General features: G+C 42.8%; 1 protein-coding gene across 1 annotated transcript in view; it reads right to left on the bottom strand.

Moving 5' to 3' along the window:
• Positions 1 to 4,468: 4,468 nt before the first annotated feature.
• The window catches only part of LOC126316859 (uncharacterized), a 33,762-nt gene continuing 10,463 nt past the window's right edge, over positions 4,469 to 27,767 (bottom strand). Inside the window, exons 2-4 of the mRNA XM_049992936.1 lie at positions 22,908 to 23,063; positions 15,958 to 16,017; positions 4,469 to 4,783 (exon numbers count right to left, since the gene is read on the bottom strand). Of these exons, the coding sequence (XP_049848893.1) occupies positions 4,586 to 4,783; positions 15,958 to 16,017; positions 22,908 to 23,063 (414 nt within the window). The 3' untranslated portion in view covers positions 4,469 to 4,585. The remainder of the gene's footprint in view (positions 4,784 to 15,957; positions 16,018 to 22,907; positions 23,064 to 27,767) is intronic.

Below are 27,767 nucleotides of genomic sequence, written 5' to 3'. Positions count from 1 at the left end.
TCAGTGCACAGTACATAGTTTACATTCCACATTTTTGATTGTGCCCAGTTCAGTTATTGCACAATGCTGTTTTGTACAGTTCACAGTATACACCTTTACTTTTGCAGTCAGTTCATTTACTTTTAGTTTTCTGAAAGTGCATATGTATTAAGCAATCTTTGTAATGATACTCTAGCTTTGTTTTTAAAATTTTGTTGTGAGTTTTTATCAATTTAGGGGGAGATATTGTGAAATTTTTTATTGTAACCTTTTGTGATATAACACTGTTTTTCAAGTTCATGTGAAAATATTCATCTAACCATTAATTTGACATGAATCAAATAAGTCAAAGGATGCATACATATCAAGGTGTGGTGTTCTTCTCTGGCCTTCAACAATGGATGCAAGTTCTGCCTGCACATAAGTGACATTAGACCGATTGACTGCTATCTCATAGAGAGTATTCGTCCAAGGCAAATTGGCCCCATCAGGGCTTATGGTATGGAATGTGATAAGCTACAACTCTCGTTGGCCTTTGGTGTTTATGGAGAGAACGTTAACCAGTACACGGTATCTGCAGAACGTTATTATACCTGTTCTTTGTCATTATTGTAACATATAAAATGAGTTATATATATATATATATATATATATATATATATATATATATATAGAGAGAGAGAGAGAGAGAGAGAGAGAGAGAGAGAGAGAGAGAGAGAGAGAGAGAGAGAGAGACTTTGATTGAGGCTTTACTTTAAGTCGTAATCGGTACCTGAATTCTGGTTGCTACCTCAAATGATCAGCTTCTGCACCGGTTGCTGATGTATTATAATTTGGAGGACGTTATTGTTCTTTAAGATTTAAAATACGACTCTGTTGGTTCCTTGGCCGTATTGCAGACAGCTTTGAGCCCACGTTTTCGCAGCTTATCATACTGAAGGGACCACTGTTGTAAGTAAATAAGATGTAACAAGATGTTCTGAACAACGGCCTAACAACACGCCTTCTTTCCACAAGATACAGATTAACAGTCCTCTTTTTTTTTAAATTTTAAAGTCCATACTCAAAGATTAACAACTTTTATAGTTCGGGGATTGCGCGCTAAAGAGTTTCTTGCTGTCCAACTGCGCTTCACTTGGTATTTACATACATTACTCAGCTTCTCATAATAAAATTAGGCACAAATTAGTTAAGAAAATGGCAGTGAGGCTCACATACCACTGCAAGCAGGTAGGTGATTTGTTGTTCAAAGGAGATAATACTCACCCACCATTGCTCATGAAACTCAAGGTGCTCTGCAAGACATACAGCAATTTTCCTGGTCAGTAAAATCTCTGGACTTTTCTTCAATCAGGCATGTGTGGGAGATGATGGGACGAGAAGTGACTCTATGTGACTCATCAATCAACAATGCAAACAGAACTACGTGAACAGGTCGCATAGGCATGGAATAAGGTATTCCAGGAAAATACTCTCCAACTGTAAGATCGACTGGATGCGCCTGCATTGTCGCTGGTGGGGGCTGCACCACATACTAAAATGAGTGCTTCAGCATTGGTCGATACCTGGCACCTAAGAAGCGCTTGTGCTATTGATCCAAAAATGTAATCACTTCATGTGCTCCACATGCGCTGTTGCAACAGTAAATCTTGAGTGAACTGGAAATCTCTGACAGAGTGTACAAATTTTTTTCTGGCAGTGTATGAAACTACATATGTAGTAACCAGACGTATCGAAAAAACTGAGTTAACTCATCGATAATATGTTAAAATTTCAAAATCTCTTAGAAACAGTGGATGTTGGATGTGAGATCCTGGAGGGAGGGCGAGTGGTAGGCTTGGTGACAAACAATATTGGAATGCATGATGTGTTGCACCTATGATACCAACAACGAGTGATGAGCATGAGCTGCTGGGAAACTGCTATTGACACTGTGATGGCCAGGACCAGGGAGCATATGGAGAAGGTGGCATGGGTCATGGATAGCTTACAGTGGTCTGACGTAAAGGGAACATAGTCTTCAACCAAGAACCCTATCACAGAGCTCAATACTTCTATAATACATGTCTGACAGGTGACAACTTTAGCCTGCACTGTAATATTCCCAGGCTTACTCGTGTATAAACTAGTTTTATGAAGCAGAATCGCATGCTGTTGGAGCATTTAAAAAGATAAAGAATATGTGAAGGCATATTATAGAGCAGCAGAAGCATCATTTTGAAATGGTGACATTGACAAAGTTCTTCACTTTGTAGAACGAAGCATCCGTCTTTGTGAAAACCCTGCTGAAAGGTGAGGTAAGAAATAGAAGAGTAGACTGTCACTGCAGGACAAAACCGTACTGCATCAATGACTAGAATCATTATCCAGATCATTAAAATAAGTAAAAGACAGAGAAACAGTCCTTCTGATTCTAAATTGTTGAGACTAAAGTCTTGAATCAGTGTAGAGAGGGTGTTGAGGATGATGAGAGGTATGCATAGGGAAACAAGCGACAATGAAGTTAAGTAAGTAGTAGCTACAGGGAATCGACATGCATCAGAAACAAGAACTGATGTACAGAAGCAGAAAGTAAACAGAAATTGATGGCAAGGTCCTTTTAAATAATACAAGGAGTCAAAAATGACTTTTTGTATCAGACTTTAAAACTCCTTCCTAGTGATAGAGTATCTGCATGTGCAAACAGCCCAAGCCAGTCTGCAAATGCTATGAAGGAATATATACAAAGCTTGATACAAGAAGGATCTGAGCTGTTGTAGAAAGGTCTTACAAGGAAGGCAACGGTTTCGACACTTTCCTCAACCGTCTTCAAGCTTAGACCGCCATTATGGCTCTAGGTTGATTTTTAACATTTTATACCCATCACTGTGTTCTTAGTCAAGTCTGCATTCTAAAATTTCAAATGAGTTTGCTATACATGTACTTTGTACAGCTGTTAAAAGTCAAAGACATAATAAAACACCATTATGTTATTGAAGGTTGGGAAAATGTTAACTCTCATCAAGTCAAAACATTTACCACACTAAGACGGTAGCAGTGCCATTGGAGAAACAGCATGCTGAGATAGTGGCACAGAAATTTGTAGAAGAAATTACATTAAGGCAATAATCCTGTCAGCACTATTGGCTGCTCAGGAGTTGATTTTTTTAAGCAGAGTGTTGGTGAGGGCGTGTAGATCATTAAGGGACTGGAAAATCCAGACTACAGTGTTTCACCCACAGGCAAATGGTACATACAACAGTGCTAGAACACATGCAACGCTTCAAATGGGGACCACAGTAATTGGGATTTGTGGATACCAAGCAGTATTTTTGTATGTAGTACAACGCCGCATAGTGGCATTGGTTACACACAGTTTGAGGTAATATTTGAGGGAAAAGCAAACATTCCAGGAGCCCTACAGAAAGGGTAAAAAACTGTTGAGTATAATTATGAAGATCATCCCCATCTGTTGCAATCTATAATGCTCGAAGCATATCAAGTAGCACGAGAAGGGACAGAATGAGCGATAGAAATCAGTAAGGGTCAGTATGACGAAATGGAGAATCTATTATTATTTTAGACAGTAGATACGTTACTTTTGTATGATGATGCCGTAAGAAGGGGTCATTCTAAGTAGCTAGGTGCTCAGTTCAGCCGGCCGGTGTGGCCGAGCGGTTCTAGGCGCTTCGGTCTGGAACCGTGTGACCGCTACGGTCGCAGGTTCGAATCCTGCCTCGGGCATGGATGTGTGTGATGTCCTTAGATTAGTTAGGTTTAAGTAGTTCTAAGTTCTAGGGGACTGGTAAACTCAGATGTTAAGTCGCGTAGTGCTCAGAGTCATTTGAACCATTTGCTCAGTTCAATGGACCATATGTACTGATTACAAAGGCCTACGCAATTCGGCAATTAAGATGTAATTATAGAACTACTTACTTTTATGTTACCCCACTTCGTTTTAGAGCCCAATCTATCCAGGTAAGATATCAAATTACTTCTGTTACTGCGTGAAACATTCAGTGAATTTATGTTAGTGGTACACTGTATACAACGTAGTTTTCAACAACGTGTTTTTCACTAGTTTTTAAAATATTTATCTTAGTGGTACATTAGATACAAGTTCTGATCTAGTCAGTTATGTGGGAGGTGGTCTGAACCAACTATTTGTATAAGCGAGCATTTTCCATATATTGTAATATATTATGCAGCTCGTTTAAGTATACATTCTTTGTATCTGTTGTTTAAATCAATGAGTTTATTGACTCACAGTGTTAAATATCCTGTAAACTCACAGTAGTTACACACTTCATGCCGCTATTATTGTAATCAGTGACATTGTAAGGTGTTTGAGCTATTACTTAGTGTAATAATTTCCAGTGGGCGCACCTTGTACTATTGATATGATAATTCTAATGTAAATAAACTCCTACATATTGCCAGCATACTTTGCATAGGTTCGCTATGTTATTTCTTTTTTCCTTATAGAATTAGAACGTACATATGCTGTAAACAAAGAAGATAATGAAGTACCATTTATTTATTTCACGTAGTTTCGTTCAGCGTTTGGTAGACTGTGCGAATTTTAAGTGGCCTCCGACGTCTCTGTACTGCTACGAAATGTGCTGCGTCACGGACGCAGCTTCTGGTCGAAGACAACTTCGCCGGCCGTCGGCTTCTGCTGGAGCTGCTGCATCTGGCTCTGCGGACTGGAAACGACCGCCCCCTGCTGGCGCTTCACAGGGCTGTCTCCCTGCGACACCAGCGCCGCACGCAGCTGCTTGTGGCACTCCATCAGCTGGCGGGATCGCTCGGCCATTAGCTCTGCCTGTCCAACACCACGTTCTCAACACAAGTGTTCCAAGTCCAGAAATACAAAATACTAATATACTGTAAACATCACGTCTAGTCACAACTAAAGAAACACTGGTATGCCACATTCAGTTCTAATCATTCAATCACGATCAAATCTCATATGAGGCTGTTGCAGTTCTCATGTCCACCAGGGACAGCCGTGCAGGTCCAGGCGAGTATTTACGGTCAAAAAGCTCGTGCATTGGCAGCCCTGGCAAATGTGGCTGGGATGGATAAACAGAAGATGTATTGACAGTCTTGCAGCCAGGCCATAGCAAACACGATCGTATTCCACAGAACGAGCAAATGTGGGCAGCAAACAAAGGGTGTCACTGCAAGGGACTAGTGGATTAAGTCATCAGTCATCATCAGAATGGTAAGAAATTACATGTGGTGTCCTACAAGGATCCATCTTAGGGCCATTTCTTTTTCTTGTGTACATTAACAATCTCTCATCAGTTACACTGCCAGAAGCACAGTTCGTTTTGTTTGCAGATGACACAAGTATTGCAATAAATAGTATGTCGAGTGCAGTTCTAGAAAGATCTGCTAATGATATTTTCATGGACATTAATAAATGGTTTAAAGCCAACTCACTGACATTAAACTTCGAAAAGACTCACTATATGCAATTCAGAACCTGTAAGAGGTTTCCACCCAGCATATGCATAAAGTAAGAAGAAGAGCAGATAGAAGAGGTTGACAGTCTTAAATTCCGGGGATTACAACTTGATAATAAATTCAGTTGGGAGGAGAACTGCAGAAACGCCTTAACAAGTCTGTATTTGCAATTCGAGTGTTACCAGACACAGGCGACATAAAAATGAAAAAGCTTGCATACTTTGCCTGCTTTCATTCCATAATGTCATATGGTATAATATTTTGGGGTAACTCTTCAAGTCAAACAAAAGTTTTCAGAGTCCAAAAGCGTGTAATACGTATTATTTGTGGAGTAAATTGACGAACGTCCTGTAGAAACCTCTTCAGAGGACTAGGTATACTAACTACTGCCTCTCAGTATATTTACTCCTTAATGAAATGTGTCCTAAATAATTTATCTCTTTTTCCAACAAACAGCTCAGTTCATACATACAATACAAGGATCAAAAATGATCTGCACAAGGACTTAAAAGCACTTACTTTAGTTCAAAAAGGGGTCCACTACTCAGGAATACTCATCTTCAGTAATTTGCCAGCAAACATAAAAAAATTAGTTACAAATAAAGATCAGTTTAAAAGGAGCCTGAAAGACTTACTAGTGGCCAACTCCTCCTACTCCATTGACGAATTTTTTAATAGAAACAAATAATGTATTGTACACTCCTGGAAACTGAAATAAGAACACCGTGAATTCATTGTCCCAGGAAGTGGAAACTTTATTGACACATTCCTGGGGTCAGATACATCACATGATCACACTGACAGAACCACAGGCACATAGACACAGGCAACAGAGCATGCACAATGTCGGCACTAGTACAGTGTATATCCACCTTTCGCAGCAATGCAGGCTGCTGTTCTCCCATGGAGACGATCGTAGAGATGCTGGATGTAGTCCTGTGGAACGGCTTGCCATGCCATTTCCACCTGGCGCCTCAGTTGGACCAGCGTTCGTGCTGGACGTGCAGACCGCGTGAGACGACGCTTCATCCAGTCCCAAACATGCTCAATGGGGGACAGATCCGGAGATCTTGCTGGCCAGGGTAGTTGACTTACACCTTCTAGAGCACGTTGGGTGGCACGGGATACATGCGGACGTGCATTGTCCTGTTGGAACAGCAAGTTCCCTTGCCGGTCTAGGAATGGTAGAACGATGGGTTCGATGACGGTTTGGATGTACCGTGCACTATTCAGTGTCCCCTCGACGATCACCAGAGGTGTACGGCCAGTCTAGGAGATCGCTCCCCACACCATGATGCCGGGTGTTGGCCCTGTGTGCCTCGGTCATATGCAGTCCTGATTGTGGCGCTCACCTGCACGGCGCCAAACATGCATACGACCATCATTGGCACCAAGGCAGAAGCGACTCTCATCGCTCAAGAAGACACGTCTCCATTCGTCCCTCCATTCACGCCTGTCACGACACCACTGGAGGCGATCTGCACGATGTTGGGGCGTGAGCGGAAGACGGCCTAACGGTGTGCGGGACCGTAGCCCAGCTTCATGGAGACGGTTGCGAATGGTCCTCGCCGATACCCCAGGAGCAACAGTGTCCCTAATTTGCTGGGAAGTGGCGGTGCGGTCCCCTACGGCACTGTGTAGGATCCTACGGTCTTGGCGTGTATCCGTGCGACGCTGCGGTCCGGTCCCAGGTCGACGGGCACGTGCACCTTCCGCCGACCACTGGCGACAACATCGATGTACTGTGGAGACCTCACGCCCCACGTGTTGAGCAATTCGGCGGTACGTCCACCCGGCCTCCCGCATGCCCACTATACGCCCTCGCTCAAAGTCCGTCAACTGCACATACGGTTCACGTCCACGCTGTCGCGGCATGCTACCAGTGTTAAAGACTGCGATGGAGCTCCGTATGCCACGGCAAACTGGCTGACACTGACGGCGGCGGTGCACAAATGCTGCGCAGCTAGCGCCATTTGACGGCCAACACCGCGGTTCCTGGTGTGTCCGCTGTGCCGTGCGTGTGATCATTGCTTGTACAGCCCTCTCGCAGTGTCCGGAGCAAGTAGGGTGGGTCTGACACACCGGTGTCAATGTGTTTTTTTTTCCATTTCCATGAGTGTATATACTCATACTATTAGTATTGTTATTTTAGCTTAAAAAGAAAAAGAAATTCCACATCCACGAGGATCTCCTCAACACAGATCTATGGAACGAAAAACTAATCTCATGTAATCTAATCTCGGTGGACGAGAGGCTTGCACATGCACTGAGCACGTGCATTAGGGCCATCTGGCGGGCAGACTTCCTGCACCTGTTTGGAAGCATGAAGAAGCGTAGCTGGGAGCGCCATTGCACAATGGAGATGCAGCGTCGGCCACAGCGTGGCAAACCGCACACGAGCCGATACACAGACCGGGGCTTGGCCTTTCTCTGCTTTGATCGGTTCTCCTCAGAAGTATTCGGTAAAGCGCGACATTTCGTTTAGTATCGCGGTGCTCCGTCGACACGACTGTCTCATTTCGACAGAATCGCGGTGTCAGCAGTGTTTACCCTCACTGTTTGTTTGTGGTATAAGCGACGTTCACACGTCCACAGACTGTTTCCACAAAAAGAGAGAGCGTAGCGATCTGTCGTCATAAGCCTTTCAAAATGAATGGGAATGACAGAAGAGAGGAACGAGAATTCTCAATAAATATTATGCGCTCACATTAGCAAAGGGTACTGCAAATGTGGTACAAACCACTTTGTGCTAAATCTTCTGGCAACGAGCACGTGAAGAACTTGCTAGTACAAATAGAAAAATTTCTGAAGTTGCACACTACTGCAAAGTACGTTCGTTAAAACAAGTGGCATGTATTTAACGATTTTTCGATTTAAAACCGTCTGGTGATGTATTTACGAAGGAAAAAGGGCTACAGGGACGAAAATTAAAACACCTGGAATAAATTTCACACGGCCATTTTAAGTGGCCTAGACTGCTCAGTGTCCATAGTACGACAATGCGAGGTGTGAAACACCTTATTTCTGATTTTATGGGGATGAATTTAGGAACAAAATCGCCGTTTAGAAGGGACGAATTCTGACAAAAAACATGTCCAGTTCCCTAGTGTAACGCCCCAAGGACAGAAAACCCCAATTAACAAACTTTGTGGAAACTTAAAGTAGGGAAGCCAGTCATGTTGACAGTGACGGCAACTATTTACGATAAAATCTACACTGGTAATATTTTGATTAACACCTATATCATTCAAATATTGAGAAAAACATAGAAAAAGGTGAGATAAAAGGAAAGGATTATCATAGATCCTTCATCAAACATCTATAGAAAAAATTCAAAATCATATGAACGAAGATGAAATGGGAGATACGATACTACGTGAAGAGTTTGACAGACCACTGAAAGACCTGATTCCAAACAAGCCCCGCCCCCCCCCCCCCCCTCCCCGTAATAGACAACATTCCATTGGAACTACTGACGGCCTTGGGAGAGCCAGTCCCGACAGAACTCTACCATCTGGTGAGCAAAATGTATGAAACAGGCGAAATACCCTGAGACTTCAAGAAGAATATAATAATTCCAATCCCAAAGAAAGCAGGTGTTGACAGATGTGAAAATTACCGAACTATCAGTTTAATAAGTCACAGTTGCAAAATACTAACACGAATTCTTTAGAGACGAATGGAAAAACTGGTAGAAGCCGAGCTCGGGGAAGATCAGTTTGGATTCCGTAGAAATGTTGGAACACGTGAGGCAATACTGACCCTACGACTTATCTTAGAAGCTAGATTAAGGAAGGGCAAACCTATGTTTCTAGCATTTGTAGACTTAGAGAAAGCTTTTGACAATGTTGACTGGAATACTCTCTTTCAAATTCCGAAGGTGGCAGGGGTAAAATACAGGGAGCGAAAGGCTATTTACAATTTGTACCGAAACCAGATGGCAGTTATAAGAGTCGAGGGACACGAAAGGGAAGCAGTGGTTGGGAAGGGAGTGAGACAGGGTTGTAGTCTCTCCCCGATGTTATTCAATTTGTATATTGAGCTAGCAGTAAAGGAAACAAAAGAAAAATTTGGGGTAGGTATTAAAATCCATGGGGAAGAAATAAAAACTCTGTGGTTTGCCGATGACATCGTAATTCTGTCAGAGGCAGTAAAGGACTTGGAAGAGCAGTTAAACGGAATGGATAGTGTCTTGAAAGGAGGATATAAGATGAACATCAACAAAAGCAAAACTAGGATAATGGAATGTAGTCGAATTAAATAGGGCGATGCTGAGGGAATTAGATTAGGAAATGAGACACTTAAAGTGGTAAACGAGTTTTGCTATTTGGGGAGCAAAATAACTGATGATGGTCGAAGTAGAGAGGATATAACATGTAGACTGGCAATGGCAAGAAAAGCGTTTCTGAAGAAGAGAAATTTGTTAACATCGAGTATAGATTTAAGTGTCAGGAAGACATTACTGAAAGTATTTGTATGGAGTGTAGCCATGTATGGAAGTGAATCATGGACGATAAATAGTTTGGTCAAGAAGAGAATAGAAGCTTTCGAAATGTGGTGCCACAGAAGAATGTTGAAGATTAGATGGGTAGATAACATAACTAATGAGGAGGTGTTGAATAGGATTGGGTAGAAGAGAAGTTTGTGGCACAACTTGACTAGAAAAAGGGATCGGCTGGTCGGACATGTTCTGAGGCATCAAGGGATCACCAATTCAGTATTGGAGGGCAGCGTAGAGGGTAAAAATCGTAGATGGAGACCAAGAGATGACTACACTAAGCAGATTCAGAAGGATGTAGGTTGCAGTAGGTACTGGGAGATGAAGAATCTTGCACAGGATAGAGTAGCATGGAGAGCTGCATCAAACCAGTCTCAGGACTGAAGACCACAACAACAACAACACCAAAAAGGAATTCGGTCTAATATAACATTTACCGTGGAAGAGAGTTGCAGCAGCATCGAAAATGAAATTCAAATGCAACTCGGATATGGAAATGTTCAGTTAGTTAGTTGCTCTTCTGTCGCTCTAGAGCACTTTTGCGATAGTTGTCTAGGATGCAAACTCTATTAGATTATTTCAGTTTTGAAAGTTTCATAATTAGTGAGATAGACATTGAAGTATTGCTCAATCTTTCGACCGAAGAAAGTTAATCTTTACCGTTCTCAACGCGACGGTATAGTAAGACAAGTGTTAGACTTCAGTTGAGTGACATTGGTCTATCGGACGTAGCCTTCGTACTGATGATCAGTTACAAACCTCGAGAGCAATGGATCAACCACAGAAAAACAATTCGTAGGCTTGAGGAGGACACAATAAAACGAAGACACGAAGAAAGACAAGTACGCCGACTAGTCAAAAGTTGTCGTCAGCGATTACTGAACTGAACAGAAGTTAATCTCGAGTGACATATCGGTGTGCGTGTGTTGTATGGACAAACAATTAATTACAGAAAGAACAATAAAATCTGAGCCAAAAGGTAAGTCTTACCTGTCGCCTAACTCATTAAACAGACTATACAATGCGTATTAATGCAAGCTGATTGACTCTTTAAGTGACTGAGTGAGTACATGAATAATGGACAGTGAACTGTGATTAGTTTAAACCAGTATTACGGCGTATTAAAAATGGTTCAAATTGCTCTGAGCACTTTGGGACTTAACATCTGAGGTCATCAGTCCCCTAGAACTTAGAACTAGTTAAAAATAACTAACCTAAGGAAGAGCCGCTCGGCCACAAAGGGTGACGGCGTATTAAAAAAAACATTTACTCCAACATAAGTTATCTCTGGAGTTACGTCGGACCGTTGTTAATAACTTGACGTAGCAACGGCATAGCAACTGAATAGTAGACAGCAAAATTTCATCCTCGATATGTATGATTTGAAAAACGACCGTAATGATGAAATCAAGAATCAAGGTTTTATTTTATCACGGAAATAACCGGGCATAAAATAAAAATAAACGATTGCAGTTTACCAGTTCGCACAAGCTGAGAAGACTGTCGCGGACAGGTAACAGAATATTTCGAAACCGCGCAAGGAGTTGTGTTCCTATGAGAATTACAGGTGCTGTTCCACGTCCTACCGACGGGGACGAACATCGATACGAGTCTCGTCTCCTCCCGGCGAGTGAAGAAGGAGGGAAGGGACGTCACACTAAGCTCACTGTTGTTGAAGAAAACTCAAGGTCTGAATAATTCATTGTGGCCTTGAAAGAATTACAAAGATAGTTTGCTAAAGGTTTTGAGGCCACTGCTATTCTTGCACTTGTTTACAAGCTATTTTAGAGACCATTTGCTGTTTAGCTGAAAGGATCCCTGTATATGTGCACCTGGAACTGACTGATCTGCAAAGTAATTCCCGTTTTATGGACAAATAAATTTACGTTAAAAGTACTCTCCAGGACTTCTACATTGTATTCCTCAGAAAGAGTTTCCATATCTCCGTAATGAGTTGGCAAAAGCTATAAAATATTTTAATCGCCATATGTGGATGAAAAGCCTTTTCCGATTATGAAACTAAGTCACGAAATGGGCAACCAAAGTGCGAATATCTGTGAAATGTTCTGTGTCTGTTGGTGTACCGACAGTTTATACCAGATAAAAATTGTATTGTGATGTCATCACGCCACAAATAATTAAATAATACTGATCTTTGTCGTTGAGAAATGTGAAACACGAAATGACGTCGTTTGCAGTGCCACTGCACTGCCATCTAAATACGGCGTGTTCACCGTTCCTCCCTGTCCTGTCTCCCCACGCTCGGACAGCGTGCCATAGTGGTGAGGGAAGTGTGCATCCTGGCTGAGGGCTTGGGCATGCGATCCAGGACACAGCTCGCAAGCAACCAGATTGTGAAGATGTTGACTGATATGTTTCACCCAATGATCGAATAATCCCAGGGTTTTCCCACAGAATTAAGCTGAGGTAATTTAGTGGGCCAGTCGGGGTGCGAACCAATGCCTGAGTGTTCGTCATTGTGTCTCAAAGTACAAAGATACGTTCAAAAAACTGAGAAAGTAGTGTACCTCCCTCTGTTTGAAGCACTGCCAGAGGTACTGAAATTTAGGTTGAAATTACTATAATTTTTCAACTGAGTTGCAGAGTAACAAGTAGGTGTTGAATGCCAGGTACAAGTGGCGCAGAAATGGAATGATGCTGGTTTCATGCCCAGCAAGAGGAGTGTCGAAATGTGAAGTATTCTACTCTCAACAAGACATTGAAGAAAAATTACGTTCAAGTCTACAAGACCCCGTAGTATTGTACGACATGATCCCTTCTCAATTCGAATTTGGGAAAAGTTAGTCGACAGAAACACAATAAATGCAGCGATTACAATAGCGACAAACACGTAATCTATGTGTGATCTGGCGATGGTTTATGAGCAAACAGACGATTCTTTTTTAAGCTAGTTTCTGCTGAAACAAACGAGCGCGTCTTCTACGATTCCGACAGATATGTTGCTGACCATTCTTTGAATATGCTCGTTGGACCGGGAATTACGTAAATAACGGCCCCATATTAATAAAGAAAAGTTATCAGACGTAATTAAAACACTTTGAACTGAAGCCTCACTAAAAAAGATTAGATGATGTTATGATGGTATAGATATGATGGAAATATTAGAAGATATTATGTTGATGGGCACGTCTCAGACCCTTTTGTCAGTAGATGAAGCACATGTAGTTAAAATACACTCCTGGAAATGGAAAAAAAGAACACATTGACACCGGTGTGTCAGACCCACCATACTTGCTCCGGACACTGCGAGAGGACTGTACAAGCAATGATCACACGCACGGCACAGCGGACACACCAGGAACCGCGGTGTTGGCCGTCGAATGGCGCTAGCTGCGCAGCATTTGTGCACCGCCGCCGTCAGTGTCAGCCAGTTTGCCGTGGCATACGGAGCTCCATCGCAGTCTTTAACACTGGTAGCATGCCGCGACAGCGTGGACGTGAACCGTATGTGCAGTTGACGGACTTTGAGCGAGGGCGTAAAGTGGGCATGCGGGAGGCCGGGTGGACGTACCGCCGAATTGCTCAACACGTGGGGCGTGAGGTCTCCACAGTACATCGATGTTGTCGCCAGTGGTCGGCGGAAGGTGCACGTGCCCGTCGACCTGGGACCGGACCGCAGCGACGCACGGATGCACGCCAAGACTATAGGATCCTACGCAGTGCCCTAGGGGACCGCACCGCCACTTCCCCGCAAATTAGGGACACTGTTGCTCCTGGGGTATCGGCGAGGACCATTCGCAACCGTCTCCATGAAGCTGGGCTACGGTCCCGCACACCGTTAGGCCGTCTTCCGCTCACGCCCCAACATCGTGCAGCCCGCCTCCAGTGGTGTCGCGACAGGCTTGAATGGAGGGACGAATGGAGACGTGTCGTCTTCAGCGATGAGAGTCGCTTCTGCCTTGGTGCCAATGATGGTCGTATGCATGTTTGGCGCCGTGCAGGTGAGCGCCACAATCAGGACTGCATACGACCGAGGCACACAGGGCCAACACCCGGCATCATGGTGTGGGGAGCGATCTCCTACACTGACCGTACACCTCTGGTGATCGTCGAGGGGACACTGAATAGTGCACAGTACATCCAAACCGTCATCGAACCCATTGTTCTACCATTCCTAGACCGGCAAGGGAACTTGCTGTTCCAACAGGACAATGAACGTCCGCATGTATCCCGTGCCACCCAACGTGCTCAAGAAGGTGTAAGTCAACTACCCTGGCCAGCTAGATCTCCGGATCTGTCCCCCATTGAGCATGTTTGGGACTGGATGAAGCGTCGTCTCACGCGGTCTGCACGTCCAGCACGAACGCTGGTCCAACTGAGGCGCCAGGTGGAAATGGCATGGCAAGCCGTTCCACAGGACTACATCCAGCATCTCTACGATCGTCTCCATGGGAGAATAGCAGCCTGCATTGCTGCGAAAGGTGGATATACACTGTACTAGTGCCGACATTGTGCATGCTCTGTTGCCTGTGCCTATGTGCCTGTGGTTCTGTCAGTGTGATCATGTGATGTATCTGACCCCAGGAATGTGTCAATAAAGTTTCCCCTTCCTGGGACAATGAATTCACGGTGTTCTTATTTCAATTTCCAGGAGTGTATGTTGAACTGAAAGCTATATTCCACAAGTTTCATGTATTACTATGACCACACAACAGAAAATAACGCGACAAAAGAAGCGCCAGGGCGAAAAACCTGTCGCTTTGCACATGCTACTCTATCAGGACTATCACCGTACTACTGCATCCTTCCACCAACATTCAGCATCATTACCGATAGATAATGAGCACGTACCCCGTCGAAAAGCACTGACGGAAACCGAAGATGTTACGTCGTTAAGCACCATCACGATATTTAGCACACTGTGTGAATACGTTCATCATATGACGGGTATTCATTAATCAAACTTTCATTTCATTCAGAACTGGCGTCCATCATCAGCAGTCCACAGGGAGGAACACATTCATCTGTTCGTTGTGGCTCGGAAACGAACAGCCTTTGAAGGTCATCTTGAGGAATTTCCTGCCACAACTGAAACACATGGTGCATCAGCTCATCAAACTGCTGGCTTAAGGTGCAACAGTTCTTCACATTGCATCCCTGACATGCTCAGTGGGAGACAAATCACAGAACCATGCATGTCAGTCAGGAATATATACAGTCTCCAAAGAGATTTGCGGTGTGAACTGCAGCGTGGGGTTTCACATTAGCCTGCTGGAATATGTCCTTTGATATCCTGGTCATCAATAGTGAAAACAGCTTTTGTCATTGTAGAATGAAGGCTTTCACGACCGGGTGACATGATTGTTGATACACTTTTCGGGATGTGAGGTCGTGGTCCAAGAACTTTTCTGCTCCTTACGTTTCGTCCACGACTGCGCTGGACTTCCTCAGAGGCGCTGCTCCGCTGAGTCTTGCCGAACAAGATGATATGTGGCGCTGTCTCCCCTGTTTCGCTGCAGCAGAAAACTAGCTGCCCTTCTTTGAACTTCTTCGATGTCCTCCGTCAATCCCGTCCCACACCGTACAACACCCATTTCCCAGTCAAAGCACTACAGCCAACTCAGCGTTCGATATATCGGTTGTCATGCCCCACATTTAAAAATTCGGCATTTCTCAAAGATGGCGATAAACTGAATGTAGATGTTGTGCAGCGATTTCCATCTGAGGAACTCCAGTAACTTTAAACACACCCAACAGATATCAGGTACTCATACGATTCTTTATCAATAGGAATATTTTTTTTTTCTTTACTAAAAGTGTCCTGTCGTGTGGATGAAATTTTGATCAACACAGCCCACAGGCATGTAAATTCTGGAGTACCTGTTTGGTAGCATTGGGTCAAGGTGCATGTGGTGAAAGTTTCATCTCCGCCACTCTATTACAACGATTGAACTGCTCCAGCTAACACATCGTCCAGCATGCTAGGGAGCACGAAGTGTCCTGCTTATTATTACTTGTAGAAGGCAAATTCTATGGACGCTCGCCAGTTGGAGGCTGCGCACACTTACATTCCTGCGGTCCACGGCCCGCTGCATCTCAGCCACGATGCGCTCGTGCTGCTGCGGCACCTGCCAACAAACGACGGGCAACTGAAGGTTGTGTTCCACTGAAAGCAGCTGAAGATGTTGTCAATACGCCTGGTATGCACCCAGTAATGAGACTGGGTATGTCCACTCTGTGAATGCAATTAAGTAACAAACACATAAATTTCTCAAGGGCGAACATTAAGTGTCAGTTGAAGTGGAATGTACACACAATGATAATAACAACTAGAATGTCTGAGTATATTTAGTGCCTATATGATCGTACAAGATGTTGTGTGATGTATGTAAGTAGAAGAAAAGGATTAGCAAATGAGAGGGAAAGGTGAAACACAACAACAAACCAATAGAAAGATTGATGAGGTGAAGAAAAGGAGGAAGTCAAGGATATATAGTAGTCCACATGGACCAGATGCAGAGAGGGCCTGCTCAGTATCGACAAGGTGTGGGCATCTTCAAGGAACGTTCAAGGAGAATATTAAGATTCACATGTATAATAAGAAATTTATTACTTGCACGGATTTTTTACCGGACCAAGAGATGTTTAAGCTGGATATGTAAGTTTGCCCATTTATGAGCTGAGTACACAAAGGAATCAGGAAGGAAACACGACCTGAGTCGCTGGGTGGAGGTGAAAGAAAGATCCTGCCTCTTGAGGCGTCGATCTTCGACGTGGGTCAGCGGTCAACATGTGATTCCTCTCCTTCTGGCATTAATGGCTGTGCACAGCGAGTGTACAGGGACAGATTCGTTGTCAGCAGTCCAGGGAAACAAACAGCCTCCGCCGAAGTGAAGATATTACTTAGCACAAAGCCATAATGACTTATAAGTGAACAATATAAGAAGATATTGGACATGATATAATTAAATTGACTGGCCGACGTGCACAACATAAAATTAGGACAGGGAAGTAGCGAGAGTTTCGCTGGACATATACTGACGAATCCAAATGTTTACTGAGAACAGGTATGCAGAGATATGACGTTTGTCATGCTATAGAAAGAACTGTTATAACAGATAAAATAAGTCGAAAAACTGATAAGTACGAGAAGAAGATTATACATGACACATGAATAACTACACTATCTGATTTAAAAATTTTGGATACCTGTTAATGGGCATTAACATGGAAAGTGTACACTCTTATCCTCTATGCTGCCTTGAATTCCACAGGGAACACTTTCAGTGAGTTGTCTGAACGCCCGTTGATGAACAGCTACCCATTCTTCATCTAGAGTCGCAGCTAGAAAAGGTAGTGATTGGATGCTGAAGTCTGAAGTTAAGACGAGTTCTGACTCCTTCCAAGTGCATTCCCCCTAGTTTATGTAGGGATTCTGGACAGGACAGTCCGTCCCAAGAAAAAAATGCACTACAGCGTCACACATTCATCCACCGTCCGCCAGAATTTACAATAATATATTTTCAATCGATACGAGTATGAATATCGGTCTGTGGCCATTTTGTGTAACTTCTTCCTGGTGCGCCATTTCTCTTTTCCTTAGAAAGTCTGAAATGCTACACGATCAAGCTATCTTGCTGCTACAATACCAGAGCACAGACTAATGGGGTTCTAGCGCACAGGTGAATATCCGAACCGTGATTTAGTTGCGTGGTTGCTTACATTTGGCACAGCACAGCAGACCTTAGTAATACCTCTTTTCCTGACAGCGGACAGTGATTTTTGGCGCTGACCACTTATTACTATTGGTTCAAGGTCAGCACATGTTACGACTTTGATGTTATGACGTAGCTACGTCTTAACACCGACATATTATAACACTATTCGTTTAAGGTTCACCTAAATTTTTATAATTTTTTGCTTTAAAATTTTCGCATATTGGTACTACATTTTCTGTAAATATAAAGTGTGCTATATTTGGGGTTGAAGCTCTTTGCATTGTATGTAAGTAATGTATGTAAAATACTATGTAAATTGTTTATTACGTTAAATAATTTTCTGATAACAATTTGTATTTAAAAATATTTGTGTGTATAAACTGTTCATGTTGATGTAAATTTGACAATTGTAAGAAATGGCCACGCTTAGGGACTGTGTAAGAAATAGGTTCTATTTAAAGGCAGTGCGCTTTTGTTTGAAACGAAAGTGGCTCTGGGGAGTGGGAAAGGTGTCGATGGCGAACTGGCGCGCTACCTACAGCAAGCGCGGGAAGTAAGTCACACAGTCTATAGGCAGCAGTGATTGAGGCGACACCCTTTTGGATAAGGAGAAGCTAAAAATGCCTCGGGTGAAGACTGCAAACAGCTTACGCCGTAGCTACGTGTTGTTGGGCTACTGTATGTAAAAGTGAAGGACGCCAAGCAGAGTAATTGAGCCGATACAGCAAGATACTTGCAGGCCGTACTGTGGGTAGTGTAGCCGTCATAATTGTTCGCCACACTCAGGCCTACAGTCACCAGATAAGATATTGTTTTGGTATTTTACTTTTGTACAACGTGAACCATTAATAAACTGTGTTGTATTAGTTAATAATCGTTCTTGAAATTTAAAGGAACTGGTTCACGCTGTCATTTCATCCTAATCATCCACCTACACAGGATTCCTTCCTGGTGTTTTATTAAATCGAGTATCCTGTTTTACAGATTTACGAAGTGCCAAGTTAAAATAAAGAGGCACCATTTAAATTGTTTTCTGTAAATAAAGAGATATATGTGTGAGGGACTAAATCCTGTAATAATGAAATTACGTCTCAGTAGTGAAAAGTGTAAACTGAATAGGGTGAATTTGAACGTAATTTGGCATCATGAAGTTAAAGAGTTCATAAATATTTTTAATTGAGCAATAGTTAAAGAAAAGTTGTCTTAGTTGTTTCACTGAAAGGCGTAATGAAAATTTTAGTTAGAGTAATAACATGTCCATGCTTTAGTACATTACAGAGAAATAAAGTCAAACTATTCTTGTTTTAACATCGCTTCCTATATGGACCAGTTTGACATATATGGAACGTTTACAATACATTCCTCTATCTGCACTGTGAGAAGCACTTCCTCGCGGTCTCCGTGCGTTGCAGATTTGAATTGTTTCAGGCCACAAGTGCAGGAAGTTGCGCTGTACTGCGAGACTATTTTCAAATACTTGAAAAGTTCCATCTTGAGATTTCTGTGTAGTGTGAATGAGTGTATTTCAGCTGTTGATGTTTATTATTACCGATATTAAAAAACGTAAATTATCAACTTTAAATAAGTATTCCGTGACAGAGATAATTTTGAGGTGTATCTGGATAAAAAAAAGATTATAGTAGAAATTACTCCCAGAATCTGGGAGTATATTTTTTTAATGTTACAAATTTGTCAAGCAAACTGTACTTTTCTTTTACATGATGGGTGTTGCAGTATTTTATGGAAATAAGAGGAGTGTTGTCGCTCGTGAAGCTGGTGGAGAGAGTGATGAAAGTAGCACCGGTGTCTCCTCTGGCGAAACAACTAAGTAAGTTGTGATTGGACAAGAAGGCCAGAGAAAGGCTTTAACTTGGCTGTCCATCGATTATTCTTCTCTACAGTAACTTTATGAGACGAGTGGATCTTTTTAATTCATTAACTTTATTAAACTGAATCTACATGCGATTGAGAAAAATTACCAGCGGCTATTTTTTTTCACTTCCTTGGTATGGTGGTAGCAAATGCATACGTATAAGGCAGAAGGGACAGTGACTCTTTTGTTGTATATGCAAATAAGAGGAGGCCACTTTGTCGGCTCAATGGTGAAACAGTTTACGCCCTGTGCAACATGAACAAGGACTTACGAGGGAGACAGAGGTAAGACCTTCTTCATATGTAGATACTGAAAATGCAGAGAAGAAGAAAACAGGGCATGCATCAAAAGCCAAGCCCCCAAAGGGTTGTGCGCCAGGACAGTGTTGGACATTGGCCAGTTGTGTCTGTGAAGACAGGTAGGTGCAAGATGTAAAACTGCAAAAGAAGTCCATCAATTTTCTACCAAAAGTGTAACGTTAATTTGTGTATTGAGAGAAAAATGAACTACTTTCTGGAATTTCATAAAGAATAAAAACAATAAGTGTCAGTAGTTACAAATTCTAAAATATTTTCATAGGTCAGAAAAATATATACAGGGTAATTCAGCTGACCTTACCGCCGTCATTTTATGCAACCCGCAATGTTATACCTGGCATACATAAACAACGTGCGAGATTTTCACACTCTCGCTCTCTACGAGCAGACTATTAGCCCTAAGGAAAAAATTAACAAGATCTTTTTGTAAGACATTTAATGTTGTTAAATTTTATACTGGGATATGTAACTGCTCTAGGCCGTAGTTTTCGAGTTATTCAAGAAAAACATACCAAAGCGACGTTCAAACGCACATTCGACATTTGTTGGTCTGTGTAGTTTTACCTATCAATTTTGTGAATTTTAACGGCATAAAATAAAGAATTACATCGTTTATTCGTCATGACTTCTGACTACGAAAGCACTGTGCTTGTAAGGATAAAGTTTGGATCGAATTGACAACCTTCTTACTTTTAGCGTAACGTTTACAAAGTTGTTTTTCTCGCTATTACCCTCACGGGCACGGATAATTAATAATGTTAAACAAGTGAACCTACTTAGCTGGGTGGTAACACGCTCGCCTCCAATGGAAGCGGGCCCGGGTTCGATTCCCGGCCAAGGCGGGGATTTACCCCGCTCAGGGACTGGGTGTTGTATTGTCCTCACTATCATGTCATCCTCACCACCGACGCGTAAGTCGCCCATTGTGGCGTCGAATGAAATAAGACTTCCACCTGGCGGCCGAACTTCCCCGAACAGGGGCCTCCCGGCCAACGATGACATACGCTCATTCCCATTTAATGTTAAAGTAGTAGCCGACCAAGATGGTGGCGCAACAGCCCAAACAAAAGAGAGGAAAAAAGGTGAAATATCGGGAATAGTTCTTGTAACCAGAAACTTTTGCACAGGAGGAAATGCCACGAAAAGCATACTACAAATTGTGACTGTTGAGGGATGACTGGGGATTGGAGGTGCGTTTGAAGGTCGCTTTTGTACGTTTTTCTTTAATAACTCGAAAACTACGGCATCGAACGAAAATGTATCCCTGCACAAAATTTAATTACATTAAATTTCCCACAAAAAGGTCCTACTCATTTTTTCTGTAGGACTTATAGGTCTCGCGTAGCGAATGAGAGCGTATGACAGTCTCGAGGGTGGTTTATGAAGGCCAGCTATAACATTACGTGCTGCATAAAACGACAGCGATAGGCGCAGCTTAATGACCATATATGTACACTACTGGTCATTAAAATTGCTACACCGAGAAGGAATGAAGATGATAAACGGGTATTTATTGGACAAATATATTATACTAGAACTGATATGTGATTACATTTTCACGCAATTTGGGTGCATAGATCCTAAGAAATCAGTACCCAGAACAACCACCTCTGGCCGTAATAACGGCCTTGATACTCCTGGGCATTGAGTCAAACAGAGCTTGGATGGAGTGTACTGGTACAGCTGCCCATGCAGCTCCAACACGATACCACAGTACATCAAGAGAACTGACTGGTGTATTGTGACGAGCCAGCTGCTCGGCCGCCATTGACCAGATGTTTTCAATTGATGAGAGACCTGGAGAATGTGCTGGCCATGACAGCAGTCGAACATTTTCTGTATCCAGAAAGGCCCGTACAGGACCTGGAACATGCGGTCGTGCATTATCCTGCTGAAATGTGGGGTTTCGCAGGGATCGAATGAAGGGTAGAGCCACGGGTCGTAACAGATCCGAAATGTAACGTACACTGTCCAAAGTGCCGTCAATGCGAACAAGAGGTGACCGAGACGTGTAACCAATGACACCCCGTACGATCACGCCGGATGATGCGCCAGTATAGCGACGATGAACACACGCTTCCAACGTGCGTTCAGCGCGATGTCGCCAAACACGGATGCGACCATTATGATGCTGTAAACAGAACCAGGATTCATCCGAAGCAATGACGTTCTGCCGTTCGTGCACCCAAGTTAGTCGTTGAATGCCCCGTGGCAGGCGCTCCTGTGTGTGATGAAGCGTCAAGGGCAACCGCAGCCACGGTCTCCGAGCTGATAGTCCATGCTTCTGCAAACGTCGTCGAACTGTTCGTGCAGATGGTTGTCGTCTTGCAAACGTCCCCATCTGTTGACACAGGGATCGAGACGTGGCTGCACGATCCATGCGGATAAGATGCCTGTCATCTCGACTGCTAGTGATTCGATATCGTTGGGTTCCAGCACGGCGTTCCGTATTACCCTCCCGTACCCACCGATTCCATATTCTGCTAACAGTCATTGGATCTCCACCAACGCGAGCAGCAATGTCGCCATACGATAAACCGCAATCGCAATAGGCTACAATCCGACCTTTATCAGAGTCGGAAACGTGATGGTAACCATTTCTCCTCCTTTCACGAGGCATCATAACAACGTTTCACCAGGCAGCGCCGGTCAACTGCTGTTTGTATATGAGAAATCGGTTGGATACTTTCCTCATGTCAGCACGCTGTAGGTGTCATCTGCGGCACCAACCTTGTGTGAATGCTCTGAAAAGCTAATCATTTGCATATCACATCTTCTTCCTGTCGGTTAAATTTCGCGTCAGTAGCACGTCATCTTCGTAATGTAGCAACTGTAATGGCCAGCAGTGTAATTATTCGCAGTCCAACATTTAATTCATCTGCTTCCTTAAATGTCTAATGTAAGAAATAGGTAACGGTACAAAATGTACAAACGTAACTTAATTGTGACGCTTAAGGAACACAAATATAGCACTTCGAATATTTTCTCTTTATTGCTTCATAGTTCTATCCGTGAAGGGCTACTGGTGTGGATGATTGCCACTCCACCAGCAGTGGCCCGTCCACAGACAGGTAGTGGGTAAGTGGTAAGAGTTTGCGTGGCAGACTCACGTTGGAGACGAGCTGAGCGATGCGGGTGAGCGCCGTCTCTACGGCCCAGGCCTCCGTGGCGGGGACGTCGGCTCGCTCTGGCGTGCGGGGGTCGCAGCGGCAGCTGCTCGCCGACGCCTCCTCCTGCAGCCGGTCCAGCTCCCGCGCCTTCTCGTCCTGCGAACGCGCCGTAACCCGTATTCGCGTGGAGGTCAACACAGAACCGAGCGTGGAAGCTCTGTTCTGGTCCACTGGGCCTGACGGGGTACTAATTCGATTCTACGCGAAAGAACTTGCCCCCCTTCTAACAGCCGTGCACCGCAAGTCTCTAGACGAACGGAAGGTTCCAGATGATTGGAAAAGAGCACAGGTAGTCCCAGTTTTCAACAAGGGTTGTCGAGCAGATGCGCAAAACTATAGACCCGTATCTCTGACATCGATCTGTTGTAGAATTTTGGAACATGTTTTCTGCTCGCGTATTATGTCATTTCTGGAAAGGTAAAATCTACTTGTAGGAATCAACATGCATTCCGGAAACAGCGATCGCGTGAGACCCATCTCGCTTTATTTGTTCATAAGACCCAGAAAATATTAGATACAGGCTCCCAGGTAGATGCCATTTTCCTTGATTTCCGGAAGGCGTTCGATACAGTTCCGCACTGTCGCCTGATAAACAAAGTAAGAGCCTCGGAATATCAGACCAGCTGTGTGGCCGGATTGAAGAGTTCTTAGCAAACAGAACACAGCATGTTGTTCTCAATGGAGAGACGTCTACAGACGTTAAAGTAACCTCTGGCGTGCCACAGGCGAGTGTTATGGGACCATTGCTTTTCACGATATATATAAATGACCTAGTAGATAGTGTCGGAAGTTCCATGCGGTTTTCGCGGATGATGCTGCAGTATACAGAGAAGTTGCAGCATTAAAAAATTGCAGAGAAATGCAGGAAGATCTGCAGAGGATAGGCACTTGGTGCAGGGAGTGGCAACTGACCCTTAACATGGAGAAATTTAATGTATTGGGGATACATAGAAAGAAGAATCCTTTATTCTATGATTATATGATACCGGAACAAACACTGGTAGCAGCTACTTCTGTAAAATATCTGGGAATATGCGTACGGAACGATTTGAAGAGGAATGACCATCTAAAATTAATTGTTGGTAAGGCGGGTATCAGGTTGAGATTCATTGGGAGAGTCCTTAGAAACTGTAGTCCATTAACAAAGGAGGAGGCTTACAAAACACTCGTTCGACCTATACTCGAGTATTGCTCATCGGTGTGGGATCCGTACCAGGTCGGGTTGACAGAGAGAGAAGATCCAAAGAAGAGCGGCGCATTTCGTCACAGGGTTATTTGGTAAGCGTGATAGCGTTACGGAGGTGTTTAGCAAACTCAAGGGGCAGACTCTGCGAGAAAAGCGCTCTGCATCGCGGTGTAGCTTGCTGTCCAGGTCGCGAGAAGGTGCGTTTCTGGATGAGGTGTCGAATATATTGCTTCCTCCTACTCCTACCTCCCGAGGATATCACGAATGTAAAATTAGAGAGATTCGAGCGCGCACGGAGACGATAAAAGGAAGCCTTCTACTCCCAACTTGAAATGCTTCGAAGAAGAATACCCAAAGCTGTCGAAACCATTCTCTTGGGAGATTCAATGCACAAGTTGGTAGAGACTTAGAGATTCAACACTATGGCCCAAACTAAATGGAAAAATGGGGGTAGGGAAGTGCAATTCAAACGGAACGCTTCTGCTCACGAAATGCTCTGACCACAACTGAATTATCACTAATACAATCTTCAGGCAGAAGGAAAAATTTAAGACCTCATGGCAACATCCACGGTCAAAAAACCGGAACATGATTTATTACGTAATTTTGCGCGCCAGAGACTAACGCGATGTCATTATCACGAAAGCATTGACAAGATCTGATGACTGCTGGACGGACCACTGACTAATTCGGTCTGTGATGGCCCTTCACATTCAGAAAGAACTTGCAAGACCTAAAATGAATGCAGGCCGTCTTAAGGATAGTAGAAACGAAGAAAAATTCCAGAAACTCTTGAATGAAAGGCTACCGGATTAATATCCTGGAAGCACTGAAAAACACTGGGAGACACTGAAGGATGCAGTAACGTCGGCTGCTGAAATATCGGATGGGTACTGCAAGTCCAAACGCCAAAAACTGGTTTGACGAAAATGGCAAGAAATTCAGACACTGCTAAACAAATAGAGAAAGGCACACCAGTGTTGGTAGAGCAATCCTAAGTCAATCACCAATCAAAGAGAATATCGAAAAGCGAAGGTCGAAGTGCAGAGGGAAACTCGTGCTCTGAAAAAGAAGTGGTGGACGACGATATTTCAAAAAATGCAACATCCAGCAGAAACTAACAACATTCAAGTTTTCTTCAGCTTGACGAAAACTATATATGCCCCAGGAACACAAGGTGCAAATCCACTTAAATCTAGGGATGGCTTTACCCTCCTGAAGGGAAGGAGACTGTCCCTCAGAGGGGTATACTGTTAAAGTCAAGCAAAGAAGCATAAATAGAGAAAATAGTTAACGAGGTTTTGCTAAATTTCTTCCAGTGAGGTCTTATGAGGACAACGGTCTGGAAGAACTCCTCACTTTCGCAACAAGTATTCATTGCACTGCAAAATATAACTATGGTTCACACATTTGCATTTTGTAGGCATGTCTTTAAGCAACAAGAAATATTAAAAACAGACTCATAGCACATTTATCCACTTGCGAAATTTGTTACAACAAGCCATCTGGGTTTGAGAACAACAAAAATACTCACCTGTACCACACTATAACGAAAAACCATCTGCATTTCCGTTTAATGAATTTGTATGTAAGTGCTACTTGTTTGTGAGAGTTTGTTGAATTCTTACTCCAATATTCACACGAAACTACCACCAGAGACATAAACATGGGAATCATGAAGATAAACAACAAAAAACACCATCTCACAGTACAAGAAATCTACCTCATTCCTAAAACGATAACAGGAAATGAGCAACTCATAAATGATCAGATCTGCCTGGAAACCGGTACACTTTTGAAGTTAATAAACCACTTAGTACAATATTGTCTACAGACATATGAGCATGCCTCTAACTATGTGACCCACTCACTATCCAATCAACCTCCTCTCCCAATCCATCCCTCATTCACCAAGACCACCATCTTCTCCCAGTTGATATCCCTATAATTAATATCCCCCTCCTGAACTCAACCACCACTATTGCACCGCCCCCCCCCCCCCCACTCACTTACATCACTGCAGAATATTTAACACATCACTTTAACATAACTTCCAAGCAACTGCAGTTCAGAAAAATGTACAATTACAAACAAAAATTAAAAAGTACTTGTGTCACGCAATTATTTAAGGACTGTAATCATTCTTACAAATGTTATACCTTCATAAATTACAATGCAGTAGGGACCCAGCCCATGGATAGCATTAAGTGTATACGACTGGACGACTTGTTTGTAATATGTATTGATATATATAGACCTTCCTTGTGAATCAGTCTCTCTGTTAATGATACCCATATCAAAATTCCTACAGTATTTCATGAGTATGTAGCACTTTAACACGTACTATAACATGTTTTGAAAATTCTAAATGCGCACATACAGCGACTTTTGAATTCTTAGACTGTGCTTTAAAATCCCTTCATCAACATAATCGGCTGCACGTTTTTTCCTAGGCTTGTCAAAAGCTTTAGACGTCCTGGATCATAAAATTCTGCTCGAAAAATTAAGACAAAGAGCAAGAGTTGTAGCACATAGCTCATTGCGTTTGTAACTAAGAAACTGCAGGCAGAAGGTTTCACTTCAATATGAATTCAACACTAAGAATGAAATGAGAAACAACTTATTCCTTTACACTGAATTACCAATGAAATATGGCGTACTGCAGGGCTCAATCTTAGGTCCGTTACTCCTCTTGAATTATGTGGACGACTTTGTTGAATATTTGAGTCCCCAAAAACCTAACCTATTTGTTGATGACACCAGCATATTGCTTTCTAAATCCAGCCCAGAAACCTTGCAGCGAACAGCAGAAAGTGCCATGAAAAGAGTTTCTGAGTGGTTCACCAAAAACAAACTCATTATAAATACTAAGAAAATTTTCTGTGTCAACTTTCATTTATTTCCTCCAGCTAATCAAATGTCTATTCAAGCACAATTAACAAATGATCTCCTACAAATTGTGTCACAAAGTTTTTGGGTCTGTGAATTCAGCAAAGTTTAAAATGGGACACATACATAAATAACTTTTCTAGGAAACTCTCATATGTGTGCTGTGGTCTAAGAATATTAAAGTCGACTAGAAGCAAAATAACAGTGCTCCAGACAAAATATGTGAAGTTCTACTCACTACTTCGGTATGGCATCATTTTCTGGGAACACACAGTCCATAGCATAAAGGATTTCAGAATGCAAAAAAGAGCTCTAAGTATAATTTGTGGCTTTAAAAAGATGGAGTCCACTAAATTTCATTTTACTGAGCTTGGTTTTCTGAATGCTCCAAGTTCATTCATTTATAAAATTGTCTTGTTCATTAGAGACTACTTCTTGAAAACAGCCAAACTACTGCAGGGCAAAAAGGTACACAATTACCGTACGAGAGGGAAATCAAATATCACTGAACAACAGCCTACAAGAGGAGCATAATTAACACTAGTGAAACTCTAGATAATAAGATACCAGAAGAATAGAAATTCCACGTAACCAATATTTAAAATTAAACTAAAAGCATTTCTTGCAAAGCACTGTATCTATTTTGTAAAAGAATTTCTGCAAATATAAAAAAAATTATTTGAAAATTCAATTGTAAGAATAGGTGACCTAATGTCAATTATGTT

This window comes from Schistocerca gregaria, chromosome 1 (genome assembly GCF_023897955.1).
Source record: "Schistocerca gregaria isolate iqSchGreg1 chromosome 1, iqSchGreg1.2, whole genome shotgun sequence".
Lineage (NCBI taxonomy): Eukaryota > Metazoa > Arthropoda > Insecta > Orthoptera > Acrididae > Schistocerca > Schistocerca gregaria.
This window is presented reverse-complemented; position numbering and strand designations above follow the sequence as displayed.